Source organism: Aspergillus uvarum, assembly GCF_003184745.1.
Source record: "Aspergillus uvarum CBS 121591 unplaced genomic scaffold BO82scaffold_18, whole genome shotgun sequence".
Classification (NCBI taxonomy): Eukaryota; Fungi; Ascomycota; class Eurotiomycetes; order Eurotiales; family Aspergillaceae; genus Aspergillus; species Aspergillus uvarum.
The window spans coordinates 143,021-156,898 of NW_020291315.1; the positions used below are offsets into that span (position 1 = coordinate 143,021).

The window sequence follows — 13,878 nt, forward strand, 5'->3', positions numbered from 1 at the left end:
GCATTATCCAAACGGCTGTGCAGAATAATTGTTTCATCATCATGAGTGTATTTCTTGGTTGATTAGCGTTGGCTACATACAGAATACAAGGTATCACGTGGCCCTTTGCCGGACGATTAAGAACATAGTAAGGAAGTAACCCTCATCACTGCAATGATGTAAACACAGAGCCGCCCGGAAGGAGATGGTATGTTTCAGAAAAGGAAAAGGGGTATGTCTAAATCCAGGACAAAATGACAAAGGAGACCCAAAATAGTGGGGACTCTCTGCTCCTTGAGTAGAGAGGAGTATGGGTATGAGTTATGATAGCGGGAGACAAAGGGTATTGAAGGTAGGTTGATGTCGAGGAGTGCAGAAAGCAAGTCGTACCAGCGTATTCGAGTCCATGGCATTTCAACGGAACCGGTAGGACTTGTGGGCCAAGGGTGAGGGGGGACCATGGCCGACTCCGCCCACAGGAACTCGAGCACGATTATTCTTCCGAGTGGGAGTCTGTGCAACACAGAAGACGCAGACATAAACAGAGGGGAGATTGGCCCGCTCAAGACCAACACACTTGGTATGCAACCAGTGACTGCATGATTCACTGTCCCGGAGTCAGGCTAGGAGAAGACTGCTATGGTGTTCAGGACTACTTACCATTGGATCATCAGGTGACCACCGTTGTCCATGGAATTGCAAACACACCTGGTTCCCCTGCTTGGGTTACTGAACCGATCTGTGATCGGGGTTGCAATGTCAGGGTCCGTCATCGTTGTAGGAGACGTGTTCATAGTCCGCGTAGCGAGATCCAGTTCGGCTCCAAATCGCGGCGGTGACGACCGAAGGTGAGCCAGAGAACGATTGGCACGACCTATCCGCGAGCTGTAGCTGACAGTGTGAGGTCGAAGCGGACGGCCACGCTCTTGCAACACCTTCCGCAGGGCATGCTGAGCATCGCCACTATCCTCATCCACATCATCGAAGGGCTCTCCCAGCGATCCGGCACTCAGACAAGACAGATCTGAGTGAAGCATGCCGGTCTGTCTTTTGGGAGTCCGTTTCCAGTCATCCAGAGTAGGTTTGTACTGGGGTCGGCGGGAAAGTCCGCGAGAAGATCCATTCCAAGGGGACATCCGTCCCGACTGGGACGATGCTGCCGTCGAGGTGTAGGAGCCCTTTGAGTGAGGCCGTGAACCCGAATCACTACGGCCCGTCACTGACCTTCCAGCGTCTGAGAATGCGAATGAGGGGTTGCGACTAGGGATGATGGGGTATTCGGAGTAATCGACCGATTCGTACTCGCTCTCTGTTGTGGAGCCCTCCAAGTCCATGGCGGTGATGGGGTCTGTCAATCCAGTCGCTGCCTCTTGCACGGGCTGCATTTCGGTCTTAGCTCGACCGTCGCGTCCGATCCGGAGAACCACTGACTGAGAACGTGTAGGTATACTGGCCGCAGACGTTGAGCGGGGCATCGACTGCCGCATCGACTTGACGGGTGATAGGCGGCCCTTCGATGGGCTTTTGCGAATGCCATTCGCCAAAGACATCGTGCTCCCAGCAGCTGGGCGAGAAGACGTGATAGCTGTGTGAGTGACACTACGGGTCAGCGTCGGCCGGGTCTGTCGGGGAGTGTAGTCATCGTCCTCTTCGTGATCGAACGCGGCGAGCGGGTGGTGTACACTCTGTGCCCGGCGGAGTTCTTCCCGCTTCGACTCCTCGGTCTGATGATGGTAGGGCTGTCGGGTAGGCCGACCGAAGAGTCTCTTCTCGGGAGTCGGCTGGGGTCCCCCAAAACGACGTGCCGGAGAGCTGAGAAACATGGCTGGATCCTCAGCCTTTGTGATCGGTAGACGAGGAGAAGTAGAGAATGGGGCAGGGAACAGTGCGGCGTCGGTTGTGGTGGTTGACGATAAGTTATAACCGTTGGTATTGAACTCTGGAAGTTCCATACCACCCTCGATGGTGGGCAACTGAGGGATATGGGCATCCTGCAGAGGTGGAGGGTTGAGCTGGAAGGGGCCACTGGTTTGCGGAGCGAATAGATCGACACCGCTGGTCGAAAGACCCATTCCTACCCCATGATTTCCCAAGTCATGATCCCAGAAAAGTCTCTGTTGCGGGAATAGAGGGGATGCGGAGGGATTCATCGATCCCAGTTGAAACGGATCTGGGGAGGAGGTGAAATTGAACAACTGAGGCGAGGCACCCATTATCCGGCTGGGAGTCTCCAGATGACCGCCCACCGCACTGGAAGCGGAGGTCCGTCGCCCAGTGCCCTTGCCTTCGCCATACTCGGTCATCTTCTTTCGAGAAGCGCTGCTAGGCGGTGGTGTTTGTATGGTGGCGGCAGACTTGGCCGAGTCTACCGTCTGCGGACCGTCCTCCCCGATAAACCCATTGGCTTTGGACGGCCGGTGTCGTTTCGCTGTATCTGTGTCCTGCTCCGCCGCTTTGGCGCTCCTCAAGTTGGGGTCTGCATCTAACGATCGGTCGGGCCCAGTGTCTGGCAATCGGAGAGGATTGATCGAAGGGGTGCTTATACCGAACTTCTGGGGTGTCCGGAGGAATTCCGGACTGGAGGCATAGGGATCGGAGGTGTCCCAAGTGACTCGGGGATCGAAGAAGCTGGACTCGAGTTTGGGGGTCTGAAAGGCCGAATCACCGAAGATTGTGGTCGTCGGAGGAGTCCTCGTTGGGGTCTGAGGTTCACCGTTTGGATAGCTGAAGCTGAACGTAAAGGACGGCTCCGTCAGTATCATTGTGCACCTGAGCGGCTACTTCGGGGGGGAATTGCGGAGGTTCGACTGAAAGCTCCGCGGAACCAGCCTAGGGCCAGCCAGAGAGGACAAATTGTATATATGGGCCAACTATTTACACATAGAAAGCGGGGGGATGCGGAATTGAAGCACACAAGCACGCAAGCACAAGTATTGAATAAGTGGCTTTCCAGTGAGGTGGAGTGGAATAAAGAAGACAAAGCAACCCCACTTGTGCCAGCCCGTGGTGCCGTAAGTGTAGGAGAGAGAGAGAGAGAGAGACTAGAGGATTGAATGAACCAGATCCCACATACCTGTGAACGGGGTGATCCCAACTCATGTCAGCAACTTTGTGATCCCAGCAACCATTCAATTGCAAAGCTGCCAGGCAACCCTCTCGCAGAAATTTTCAAGATGTTTGCGAGTCGTCCGGAATGTTCGGGGAGAGGGGTTTCGGTAGGGATCGAAATTGCCGACGAATGCGAAGTTGTCCGGGGTCATAGAACTCGAGCTTTGCGTTGGGACCCCTCGAAGGACTGAGCGGACGGGAAAGGAGGATTTGACGGTCTAGCACATAGTAGTCGATTCGGGAGGAGAGGCAGGAAAATGAATCCCGGAAGTAATCCTAGGGAGGAGAAAGAGAGAGAGGAGGGGGGTGGACAAAGGAGGGTCGTAATGAGAGTGAAGGGGAGGAGGGAGGGAGGGAGGGAAGGGCAGGAAGTGGTGGTAGTGGTGGTGGGAGGTTAAGTGGTTGTGAGAGGGGGAAGTAATTTAGTAGTAGGAGTAAGAAGAGTAAGAAGAGTAAGAAGAGAAAGGTTCCAAGAATGATAGAGCTTCTGCAGGACAAAGGGTGCTCCAACGGAATGTGTGTTCGTTTTCTTCAATTTGTCTTGTCTCTTCTCTTCTTTCGAATGTCGGAGAGTTGGAGAGTAACGTTCTCTTCTCTGGACCTTGGTTCTCGAGGTTCGGTTCGTCAATCGGTGGGTAGTAAGGTAGTAATTAGTCCCTGCACCGGAGGCAGTAAGTAGTAGTTGTAGTTGTTGTAGCAGCAGTGAACTGTAGTTAACGTTAACTAACTACTGTATGTTCGTTCCCAAGGAGACAGTCAAGGAGGGAAGTGGTTCAAATTGGAAGGAAGTAATCGAATTGAGAAAGGGAAGCAATTGCCAGAGTGATCAAGATTAGGAAATTGAATTTTGTGTTTTCGTTTTCCTCTGTTTGTAATTTGGTAATAATTTGACAGTTTTTTTTTTTTCTTGCCCTCTTTTTTTTTCTTTTTACATACATCCGCAGATCCACTGGGGAACCATTTTCAATGAAGAAAAAAGAGACTACGGAATGATGAAGAACCCCAGAACCGGTTGTGCTACCATTGCAATTTTGTTCAGTCATGTCTCTACTATATGACACTCGAGCTTTTGAGCTGCTAGTCTTCCAGTCATCTTTCTCTATAGTACTTTCGTCATTATTATCATCATCATTCAGGGTCTTCCAACCAGCATGCTCCTTCCCGATCTTCCTCCACGCTCTATCCGGTAGTGGCAGAGATTTGGCATCTTGATGGAAAGATTATCTCTCGGCCGGCTCACTCGGGCAAGCTTGTGATTATACTATGCCATGAGGACAAGGAAAAGTGCAGGAGAGTGCAAGACTGGGCATCATAGACTGCTGAATAGACTCCGTTCGCAGCGCAAAGAGCAGCAAGACCCAGTGCTCCATTAGCGATCGAGGTTCCGCGGGATCATATACGGATTTCCGGGGCTGGCCCCGAACGATCAATGCACCCCCAGTTAGAACAATACCCGCCTCATTCATTCCCCAGACCGGCAACTCAGCAGTAAAGAAGTAAAGAAAGAAGAATCAAGAATATCATGGCCACCCACCGATTACGCGGACGAAGCTACATCTCTAGGGGGTTCAAAGCGCCCGTGGAGTTTCCAGAACAAGGAACGACGGGCCAATTCCCGTGGATCGTCTTATTTCCTTCACCCGCACGATCGCTGCTGGCAATTGTTGGCTGGCTGGCTCAGCTGCTGTACTGGGAGCTGACACTCTTATCAATCCTTCTGTTGAACATTCGAAGCACTCCCGATCTAGATTTCGCAAGCGACAGTATCGAGTCTCTGCCTATTTTGCCCATCTTCAGATTGGTATGCCTCCCGCTGAAGCTTTCTGCCGGCCTTGAGCCGCCGTCGATCGATCCTAACCTGATTAACCCCCACTCCATCTCGGAGTTTGAGATCTCTCGACAAGGTTGACTTTGAAGACTCCCTTCCCAGGCTGTTGTCAATTCAGCCTACATCAGGCGACGGGGTAAAGGGTGGGGGAAGTAGATGGAGCCTTGCAACCCGTTCCTGAACACTACGTACTAGACTAAATGACCCTCGGACGTCCTGGGGTTGTTTGATTGATTTGATTCGACTCGACTCGGCTGGACTAGACCACGAGCCTACTAGGAATGCCGTTTCGTTCAGCTCCATGCACAACTATGGCTGTAGCTAGGTGAGTGCTGGGGAGTTGGGGAGCTGGAGCAACGAGCAGAGACGGAGCGAGCGCGAACTGTCCGAGATTAATCTCCTTTCCTCGGTTCGTCTTGGCCCTGAATCGGGACAGCAATGACGACATGGTGGTCACTAAAGTCAGAGATGTGGCCCTGATTATGCCAACTCCTGAACTTGGACAGCTAGACCATTCTTGAGGCTAGCCTTTCGTCTCTCCGCTGCAGCCATCCACTCCGTCTCGGGAGAGGCGTGGTAACAGAAAACGTAGACACAATCATCCACTGACTCAACTAAACACTTAAGACACATAAGACACATACAAACGGGATACAAGCTCAACAAATAAAAGGGGTTTGATCAATTTCAATCTGTGCATTTTATTTTCAGCAGACACTCTCAGCAAGCTCAACAAATACAGGGTACTAGTAATGGAGAACCACTACCTAGACATGCTCACCCCTCCAATCTGTCCAGGCCAGGTCCGACCCGGAAGTAATATTACCTCTTTGGGATAAGTCTCTCCCGACCAGCGCGATCGGACGCCGCGTGAGACGCCCCAAACCAATTAAGTCTAGACTAATCTCGGGCACAACGACGGAGTGTGAATTTGGGAATAACTTGCTCTGCACCGTCTGCTACAGCAACGACTGGTTGTGATCCTGGCGAGCCACCATTGGTCGGAAAGAGGGTTGGGGACGGGGAAAGGGGAGCCTATCCTAGGCAGAACAGTGCTCCTCCGGGAAATGGATGGATGAATGGACTGGTCGAATTATTATGGTCTACTTGTTCTGTCACCCATACACATACGGACTCACTCAGCACTAGGTATGTCCCTGCTCAGCCCTGATTGTCACCCCTCATCCTATTCATTATTGATTGGTGGTCGGCCTAAGGGGCAAAAGTTGGTGACTCTTATCCTTTCAGCTTCACCCTTAAACCAACCAACTTACCGGCCATCAGTCGTTTAGCTGCTAGACCTGCACGCGCGCCATGGGACCTGCAGCAGTAGTTAAGACGCCCTGCCGTGTAACGCAGTTGGACGGACACAGCAAATTCCTATCTTATTTAATAAATCCACAGCCCCTGACATGGTCTCGAATGCAGCGTGTGCGTTTACGCGCCCCTCCCAACGATCAATTCGGCTCTATTAGAGTTGAAGACAGCAGCAAGGGAGCACGTACATGCCTTTCCAGGACGGGAGCGCTTCAGGACCCTAATCCTCTTCGAAACACACACACGAGCGGGCTGAATCATAGACACAGCAAGTTCTGAGACAGGAGGGTCAAACAGATAACTACTTCTTGCCCTTGTCAGTCAACTAGGGTCTTGAAGTGCCTGAGAAACCCTTCTTCATCGTTCACAGGAACGTGGAGTGGCCGGATCTTTTCATGCAGGCAACCAAAGCTAAACAGTCAGCGCGGTAATCAAGCATCGGTTGCTCCTTGTAGTCAATATCCAGGACGTCGTTGGGCAACATGCAGCCATCTGTAGCTTATCGATATGCTCTTGCTCCATGGGGTAATCGGCTGGTTGCCCTGAGTGATCTGTCACTTCAGGAGATTTATACGGTTGATGCAGTTCATCGACAGTATGTTCGGAGAACTATTGCAACGCAGCAGGATACCACTACACAGTAACTGCATAAAGACGATTACTCAACAGCCTCACATTAGGATCTGTGGCCACCGATTGCTTTGACTTCCTTTCAGCTGGTCAGTTCCATCCGATCGTATTCATCCTCCTATCAGTGGCTGTAAATGTTGCTCGGCTATTCTTGTCTGCAAGATGAGAGACAATGAAAGCCTCGATTGAGTGATCTAAGTGCCAACATGTGCGACAGTGTGCTAAGTAGCAAAGACATATCTGCGGCCGTGTACTACACTGGTTCTTAGCTTAATATTCTCACATTTTCTTTAGTGCTGCAGTATCAGGCATAATGCGCTGGTAGTGCGTAGAGCCGGTGATACGCCTTCCAGTCGAAGCTCACCAGTTGGCCATCCCCACAGCCTGGGTGCCTTGACATTCGGTCACCGATCTGGTCAGCCACACTTCCCTATTCACCGCCACATCTTTCTCCGATGCGGCCGGTTTGTCCGCGGGGGCTTGAATGCTGTCCATCTTCTTTGGGCATCATTCATGAATTTGAACGAATGCGCAGTCTCTTGCGCCAGAACACCTCATTATGGAACCTTGAAAAACAAAGACCGAATAACACAGCACGTACTCCGTCACAATGGATGTGTCACTCTTTCACATCTACCCTCCGTCTTATAGTCGAAACCCCTCCTGAATCCTGCGCTCGCTTATCTATTGAATCCTCCGTCCGCCGATGAATTACAGCATTGCATCCCCGATCGACCACTTACGTCCGAGCATAAAGCATATTGATTGACTCCTAACTTTTATCTCGCATTCACCGCTATCTGTTCCGCGTCCAGTGACCCTGTACATTCGTTTGGTCTCCTCCGGACTCCTTCATCCTGATCCAGCATGCCAGTCAACGCTCGATCCAAGAAAGGCCGACCCAAACTCGCCAAGATATTCGACAAGCGCAAGAAAGCCGGTGTCGGCCTGGCAGCCAGTCCGGCATCGCCCCGGGGGATTCTAGCACAAGCACGGAGAAGGAGTCTTCAGAGGAAGCGCGATCGGGGAGATTTCGGAGTTGCTGCGAACACCACCAAATTGAATGCGACGCAGCTCCGGGCAGCATGGCAGCCCTCCAAGTCAAGAAAGATGCCGATTCTTCCGCCTTCTTCAGATGCGTTGGAAAAGGTGAGATTGCAGACAAGGTCCCTTTTCGTGAAGGGCGGGGAGGGAGGTTGGAGAGGGGAACTATAACTCCGTCGTCGAGAGCCCGCGACTCCGCCCTTGCATCTTGATCCAGCGGCTCCCGGCGCAGACACATACTGGGAAGGGTATGGATCGCTAACACGCAAATACATCCAGAACTGCCTTCGTCAAGACCCGTGTTCCCAGAACTATACTTTCGTCCCCAAGGGCGATGTCTACATTACACGTCATTGCCGCAGTAAGACCAAAGAGGCTCGTCAGGTTGTCTATGTGGTTTATGTGAGTTCTCCCTTTTGCCCCTCTCTGTTTCCCCATGGCAACCGTATGGTTACTAATACACCCTTAGGACGACAAGGGAAAGTCCACCATCGGCCTGCGTGTTCCATCCGATATCTTCGAGTCTGTCCGCAGCTCCGCAGCGGAAACAGCCAAGTCTCGCGCTCAAGCCGTCCAGAGTCGAGATGTGCGAGACCTTTCCAAGGCCCGTCAGCTCCTCCGCACCCAGTTTCCTCTCATGCCGGAGAACGTGCTGGAGACAATTGTCAACCATGCCTTCTTGAAAGGTGCCGGGCGCGTAGGACGCGCCACCACCGTGTCGGACAAGCGCAAGGCCATCTTGGCTGCGGAAGCGCATATCCGACACACACAGACTCCATACGATTCCCTTCTTCACTCGGGTCTGGCAAGGGAAGAAGCGCGCGAAGCGGTCTTCGGACTAGTCCGAGCCATCCGGGCTGCTTGGGAGGGCGGTGATCAAGAGACGCTGAAAAGGGCTCTCGCGTTGCGGAATCGAGCAACATGATATTCGTCTGCCCGTGTTCTGAATCTTTTGATCCTCTGCATTCCGCTATAGGATTTTTGTCGGTTTGTTTCTGATTTCATGCGTGCTCGACGAATTTGCTTTTCGGATCAACTCTTATATTTAGCATTAGACTTGGGAGAGGTCGCAACACCTCGCATAGATGATACCTCTAGTTGCTTTTTGTTTCTGCCTATGGAGTTGGGGATGCACATGACGCTTTATGGGGGGTACACTGTGTACTTGATTAGAATCTACTACAAGCTCAGGCTAATGACACTTTGGTTTTGCATCATCAGCTTTATATCTACATGAAACCAAAACAAACTTTTGATCTAGAATTTTCTACATTGAATAAGATCTTTGTACACCCAAAAACCGGAGCAAGAGTGCACAAGAATACAACTTAGAAAGTGAACAGGCCAGGTGAAGGAATCAAGAGACAGTCGAAGGAAGATTACATTGGCAGCTTAGGATTCGACTTCATCGCACCCTGCAGGAGCCAAGCGAGGCGTGCTTGCACCGCGTCCTCGTTAACATCGAGCGGCACAACATCGTCATCACTGTAGATGATGGGATTCTCTTCGTCCTCGCTGTCGTCGGCGCTCTCGGGGTCATTATTATCACCAAGGCGTTCCGAATCGCTAGGACAGCACTCCTCTGCTTCGTCAAAGGACGCATCATCCTCCGTCCACTCGGCATCTTCTTCTTCTCCTTCGTCACCGGAGGACTCACATCTGGAAGAATAGTAGTCTTCCTCCTCGTCAGCCGGCCACTCGGAATCAACCTCCTGCTCCTCTTGCATCGGCAGCCCATCCTTCACAATCCGAGCCGACACCAGCCCTAGACCGGCCGCGTGCGGAGGCCAAACACGCTGTCTCGTGCTGTCAATCACTCTAACAATCCGATCAACATGCTTGATTAATTCCCGCAGCACCTCAACAGGCTCATGGACGGTCTCCTCCACTACGAACTCCATCCGAACGGTGAAATCGCTTAGCTCATCGAAGCCATCATCCTCACCGTCGTCAACATCGCGATCGACGCCGTGAATGCTAGAACCCTCTACGCTCTTCTCATCACAAGCCTCATAGCCCCCCTCTCCCTCCTCCTCCTCCTCCTCCTCCTCCTCATCGTCATCATCATCACTCTCCTTAGAGCCTGAAGACGATTCGGAACAAGAATCAAGAGGCGGGGGCTGATAGATCCTGAGCACTGGCATGGGGGGCTCGTGTCCCGAGGTGATACACGCGAGCAAGCGGCGCTCGAGCTGCTCGCGCGCGGCGACGAAGTACCGGCGCTGCACGATGTGGGCGTCATTGTCTGCTGTGATGTTGAAGTTGATGAATGAGACGGGCACGGTGATTTGCTCCTTGCCCAACTCGCTTAGGTGCCAGACCATCCCGGCCTGACGGAAGCGCTCGCTACGCTGTAGCTGGTCTGGGGTTGGGACTAACATGATATGTACGCTACGGGTCTCTTCTTCTTACTTGCAACTTTTCTGGACTGGTTTCCTTATGGGAAGACGGGGGTAAAGAGAGTGTGAGGGCTTATTTATATTGGATTTCGTTTTGGGCGAGCTATGTAGCATCTAATACTGATTCTTCTTCTTGATCACATGCTGAAGGGGCTTACTGGAGTATTACTGATGTTGTTTGGCTTTGACTTATGTGCCGTCAGGTGAAAGCCTTTGTTCTGGGAGAATGGAGAGGAGATAATTCTTTAGGTTTGTTATGGAGTTGGCTTGGGGTGTATTAGATTCCTTGGTGGTTTATAGGCATATTTCTCTTCTTTGACTTCTGATTCTTGGCTCTCATGTCTTTGCAGAACATATGATGTATGTAAGTAATGTATACCAGTATGAATTAACTACCCGTGCTCATGTCTCTGGGCTGTTTGCTTTGCATAGTGTTTGAGGGTTCAAGACGATCTGGACATAATAGCAACGGTTTCTACTTCACGCATTTCAATGAGCCAGCTTATAGATGAGCTAGACTTGAATAACTGATTGTACTGAGTACCCAAGTTCTGCGTATATTCATCATTCTTGCACCGTTGCAGATAAGCAGCCTAAATTCAAAATATCTATATATTCGCCAGTGTGAGCCGATAGTCTACTTTCTAAGCCAGTTGCTGCTATAGTACTACGCAGGTCACGTGGTGTAAATGTCACTGTTGTGGTATAAAACTCGATTCCACGTTACAAATAAAGATACTCAAGGACGTGTAAACTACGACTCCCTACGGAGTAGCTGTCTATACATCTGCCCGCCGAGGACTAGACCGATCTATAATTCATCCCGATCGGGATTTCCCTTTAGGGCTAGCCCCCGCGCTCTAACTCAATTCAGCCAAGGCAAAACGTGACGGTAACTTTCTGGAGCTCCGCAATCTTCATGACTTTAAGCCCGGTGTCCAACTCCGCCATATTTCTATCTGCAAAGCAGCCATTGCAATGGAGGGCACCGACGTGATTGAGTCGCCGCGCAAGCGGATCAAGACTGACAACGTATCCATCACGGACGACGCTGTGCTTCCCCAGGCTGGCGGACCCGTTGCGGAGGAACCCGCCGCCGCGCCAGTCTCGGCCGACGATGCGCAGGCTCGGAGGGAGATTGAGGTTGGAATCACCGGCTATGTCAGTGCGGACAACGTAGGGTTCTCCGGGATCTTGAAGAAGAGGTATACACTGGCTCCTTCATGATTTGTCTGGGGCTGTCACTAATTGCATCTCCTCGTATCTAGATATACCGATTTCCTCGTGAACGAGATTGTGCCGTCCGGTGAAGTGCTGCATCTGCAGAACGTTCCCGTCCAGGAAAACAAGCTGGACAAGAAGGAACAGCCCTCAGAGAAGCCAGTCGCAAAGCCCCAGCAGCAAGACGACGCCCAAGCCCCAGCTGAGAAAGATGCGACACCGACCACCGAAACCCCGACCCCCGAATTCCAGATCAGCGACGAAGATAACGCGCTTCTCGAATCCCTTTTCGGCGAGGAACCCACACAGAAGATTCTGGCGCTGAACAAGCGTGCTCTTGAGAACCCGAAGTCGAGGCCCAGCGACTTCAGCAAGATCGCTACCGTTGTGGTCACCGATCGTGATCTGCGGATCAAGATGCACCAGGCCATCCGTCGCATCTTCAACTCTCAGCTTGAGTCCCAGACCGACAGTGAGGGCATGATGAACATCTCTGTCGCTCCGAACCGAAACAACAAGAAGGCGCAGGGTGGCCGCGGCAATGGCAACGGCGGGCCGCGTGTGCCAATCAATTGGGATGAATTGGGCGGCCCCTACCTGCACTTCACCATCTACAAGGAGAACAAAGATACCATGGAGATTTTGAACTTTATCGGACGCCAGCTCAAAGTGAACTCGAAGACCTTCCAGTTCGCCGGTACCAAGGATCGACGCGGTGTGACGGTCCAGAGGGCATGTGCATACCGACTACAGGCCGAGCGGCTGGAGAAAATCAACTCTACTCTCCGTAACGCAGTCCTCGGTGATTTCGAGTATCGCAAGTATGGTCTCGATCTGGGTGACCTTGACGGCAACGAGTTCGTCATCACCCTCCGCGACTGCGAAATTCCCGGAGTCGTCGACCTTCAGGACCGCGAAGCCGCCATCGCCAAGTCCACCGACCTTGTTAAGACTGCCCTCCACAACCTTCGCGAACGAGGCTACTTCAACTACTTCGGTCTGCAGCGCTTTGGAACCTACGCCACGCGCACGGACACCGTCGGCGTCAAGATGCTTCAAGGCGACTTCAAGGGCGCCTGCGACGCCATCCTCCACTACAGCCCGCACACCCTAGAAGCCGCGCAACAGGGAGAAGCCGCCTCCGCTCTTATCAGCTCCGACGACCGCGCGCGCGCCGAAGCAATTCACATCTACACAACCACCGCCAACGCCGGCAAAGCGCTCGAGAAACTGCCTCGCAAATTCTCCGCCGAGGCCAACATCATGCGCCAACTGGGTCGCTCTAAGACCGACTACCTCGGCGCCCTACAGGCTGTGCCCCGTAACCTGCGCCTGATGTATGTCCACGCCTACCAGTCGTTTGTGTGGAACTTCGCTGCCACCGAACGCTGGCGGTTGTACGGCGACAAGGTCGTCGAAGGCGACCTGGTCCTGATCCACGAACACACCGACAAGACCTCCTCCTCCGCCAACGCCACCGGCGCTTCCGCAGCCGCGACTACCGAATCGGCCGAGACCGTTGACGCCGACGGCGAAGTCATCATCACCCCCCACGCGACCGGCGACAGCGCCTACGCAGCCGAGGGCATCACGCGCGCCCGCGCCCTTACCGCCGAGGAAGCCGCCAGCGGCAAATACAACATCTTCGACGTCGTGTTGACGCTCCCCGGCTACGATGTGCTGTACCCGGCCAACGCCATGACGGACTTCTACAAGCAGTTCATGGGCAGTGAGCAAGGCGGTGGCCTTGATCCCTTCGATATGCGCCGGAAGTGGAAGGACGTGAGTCTAACGGGCGGATACCGCAAGCTTTTGAACCGCATGGGGCCGGACTATTCGGTCGATGTGAAGGTCTACGAGAGGGATGATGAGCAGTTCGTGGCGACCGATCTGGAAAGACTTCAGGGTCAGGGCAAGGATGGTGCTAGTGTTGAGGAGGCTGCTGCTGCTGCTGCTGCTGCTGCTGCTCAGGAACAGGGGGAGAGCAAACTCGCAGTGGTGCTCAAGTTCCAGCTTGGGTCGAGCCAGTATGCTACTATGGCGTTGAGAGAGTTGACGAAAGGCAAGGTCAAGGCTTACACGCCTGATTATGGGAAAGGGCGATAAATGTATAGATCTAAAAGTTTTTAAGTGTACTGTATATATGCGCATTGGAAAATAGAGCGATTTATCGATGGCTTTTGATCGATTTTTTTCCACTGTAGGCATAGCGTGCATAGAGCCTTATTCAAGTGAACTAAGCTCGAAGGAATTCCACATTTCCGAGGTCAAGTGCAAGTGCATCCTCCTAATGCAGCCTTGGGTGGCTGTGTTGGCGTAATTGCGGAAGGCAGCCGTGAAACACGGAGTGGT

General features: G+C 52.6%; 4 protein-coding genes across 4 annotated transcripts; 2 read left to right on the forward strand and 2 right to left on the reverse strand.

Annotated features, from left to right (window-relative positions):
- Positions 1-49: 49 nt before the first annotated feature.
- BO82DRAFT_353100 (PHD finger domain protein) lies at positions 50-3,450 on the reverse strand. Its single transcript, XM_025634876.1, has 3 exons — positions 3,053-3,450; positions 640-2,709; positions 50-586 (listed from the first exon to the last, which is right to left on the reverse strand). The coding sequence occupies exons 1-3, from the start codon at positions 3,076-3,078 to the stop codon at positions 394-396; spliced, it is 2,289 nt and encodes a 762-aa protein (XP_025493297.1). The 5' UTR covers positions 3,079-3,450; the 3' UTR covers positions 50-393.
- Positions 3,451-7,375: 3,925 nt separating this feature from the next.
- Positions 7,376-9,103, forward strand: BO82DRAFT_353102 (DUF2293 domain-containing protein). The gene is made up of 3 exons (XM_025634877.1): positions 7,376-8,011; positions 8,186-8,308; positions 8,376-9,103. Exons 1-3 carry the CDS (start codon positions 7,730-7,732, stop codon positions 8,829-8,831), a joined length of 861 nt encoding a protein of 286 aa, XP_025493298.1. The 5' UTR covers positions 7,376-7,729; the 3' UTR covers positions 8,832-9,103.
- A 182-nt stretch (positions 9,104-9,285) lies between these two features.
- Positions 9,286-10,287, reverse strand: BO82DRAFT_412040 (uncharacterized protein; the record flags this gene model as incomplete). The annotated part of the gene is made up of 1 exon (XM_025639824.1): positions 9,286-10,287. One exon carries the CDS (start codon positions 10,285-10,287, stop codon positions 9,286-9,288), a length of 1,002 nt encoding a protein of 333 aa, XP_025493299.1.
- Positions 10,288-11,241: 954 nt separating this feature from the next.
- BO82DRAFT_307213 (pseudouridine synthase PUS7) lies at positions 11,242-13,702 on the forward strand. The gene is made up of 2 exons (XM_025632274.1): positions 11,242-11,510; positions 11,574-13,702. Exons 1-2 carry the CDS (start codon positions 11,284-11,286, stop codon positions 13,630-13,632), a joined length of 2,286 nt encoding a protein of 761 aa, XP_025493300.1. The 5' UTR covers positions 11,242-11,283; the 3' UTR covers positions 13,633-13,702.
- The last annotated feature ends 176 nt before the right edge of the window (positions 13,703-13,878 follow it).

Excerpts from the sequence above, each read along its gene's own strand:
- BO82DRAFT_353102 (XM_025634877.1), top strand. The coding sequence starts at position 7,730 with ATGCCAGTCAACGCTCGATCCAAGAAAGGCCGACCCAAACTCGCCAAG. Across the intron at positions 8,012-8,185 it reads CTTCAGATGCGTTGGAAAAG|AACTGCCTTCGTCAAGACCC; the intron begins GTGAGATTGCAG and ends AAATACATCCAG. Across the intron at positions 8,309-8,375 it reads AGGTTGTCTATGTGGTTTAT|GACGACAAGGGAAAGTCCAC; the intron begins GTGAGTTCTCCC and ends ATACACCCTTAG.
- BO82DRAFT_353100 (XM_025634876.1), bottom strand. The coding sequence starts at position 3,078 with ATGAGTTGGGATCACCCCGTTCACAG. Across the intron at positions 2,710-3,052 it reads TGGGATCACCCCGTTCACAG|CTTCAGCTATCCAAACGGTG; the intron begins GTATGTGGGATC and ends CTTTACGTTCAG. Across the intron at positions 587-639 it reads GGTCACCTGATGATCCAATG|TGAATCATGCAGTCACTGGT; the intron begins GTAAGTAGTCCT and ends ACTCCGGGACAG.
- BO82DRAFT_307213 (XM_025632274.1), top strand. The coding sequence starts at position 11,284 with ATGGAGGGCACCGACGTGATTGAGTCGCCGCGCAAGCGGATCAAGACT. Across the intron at positions 11,511-11,573 it reads TCCGGGATCTTGAAGAAGAG|ATATACCGATTTCCTCGTGA; the intron begins GTATACACTGGC and ends CCTCGTATCTAG.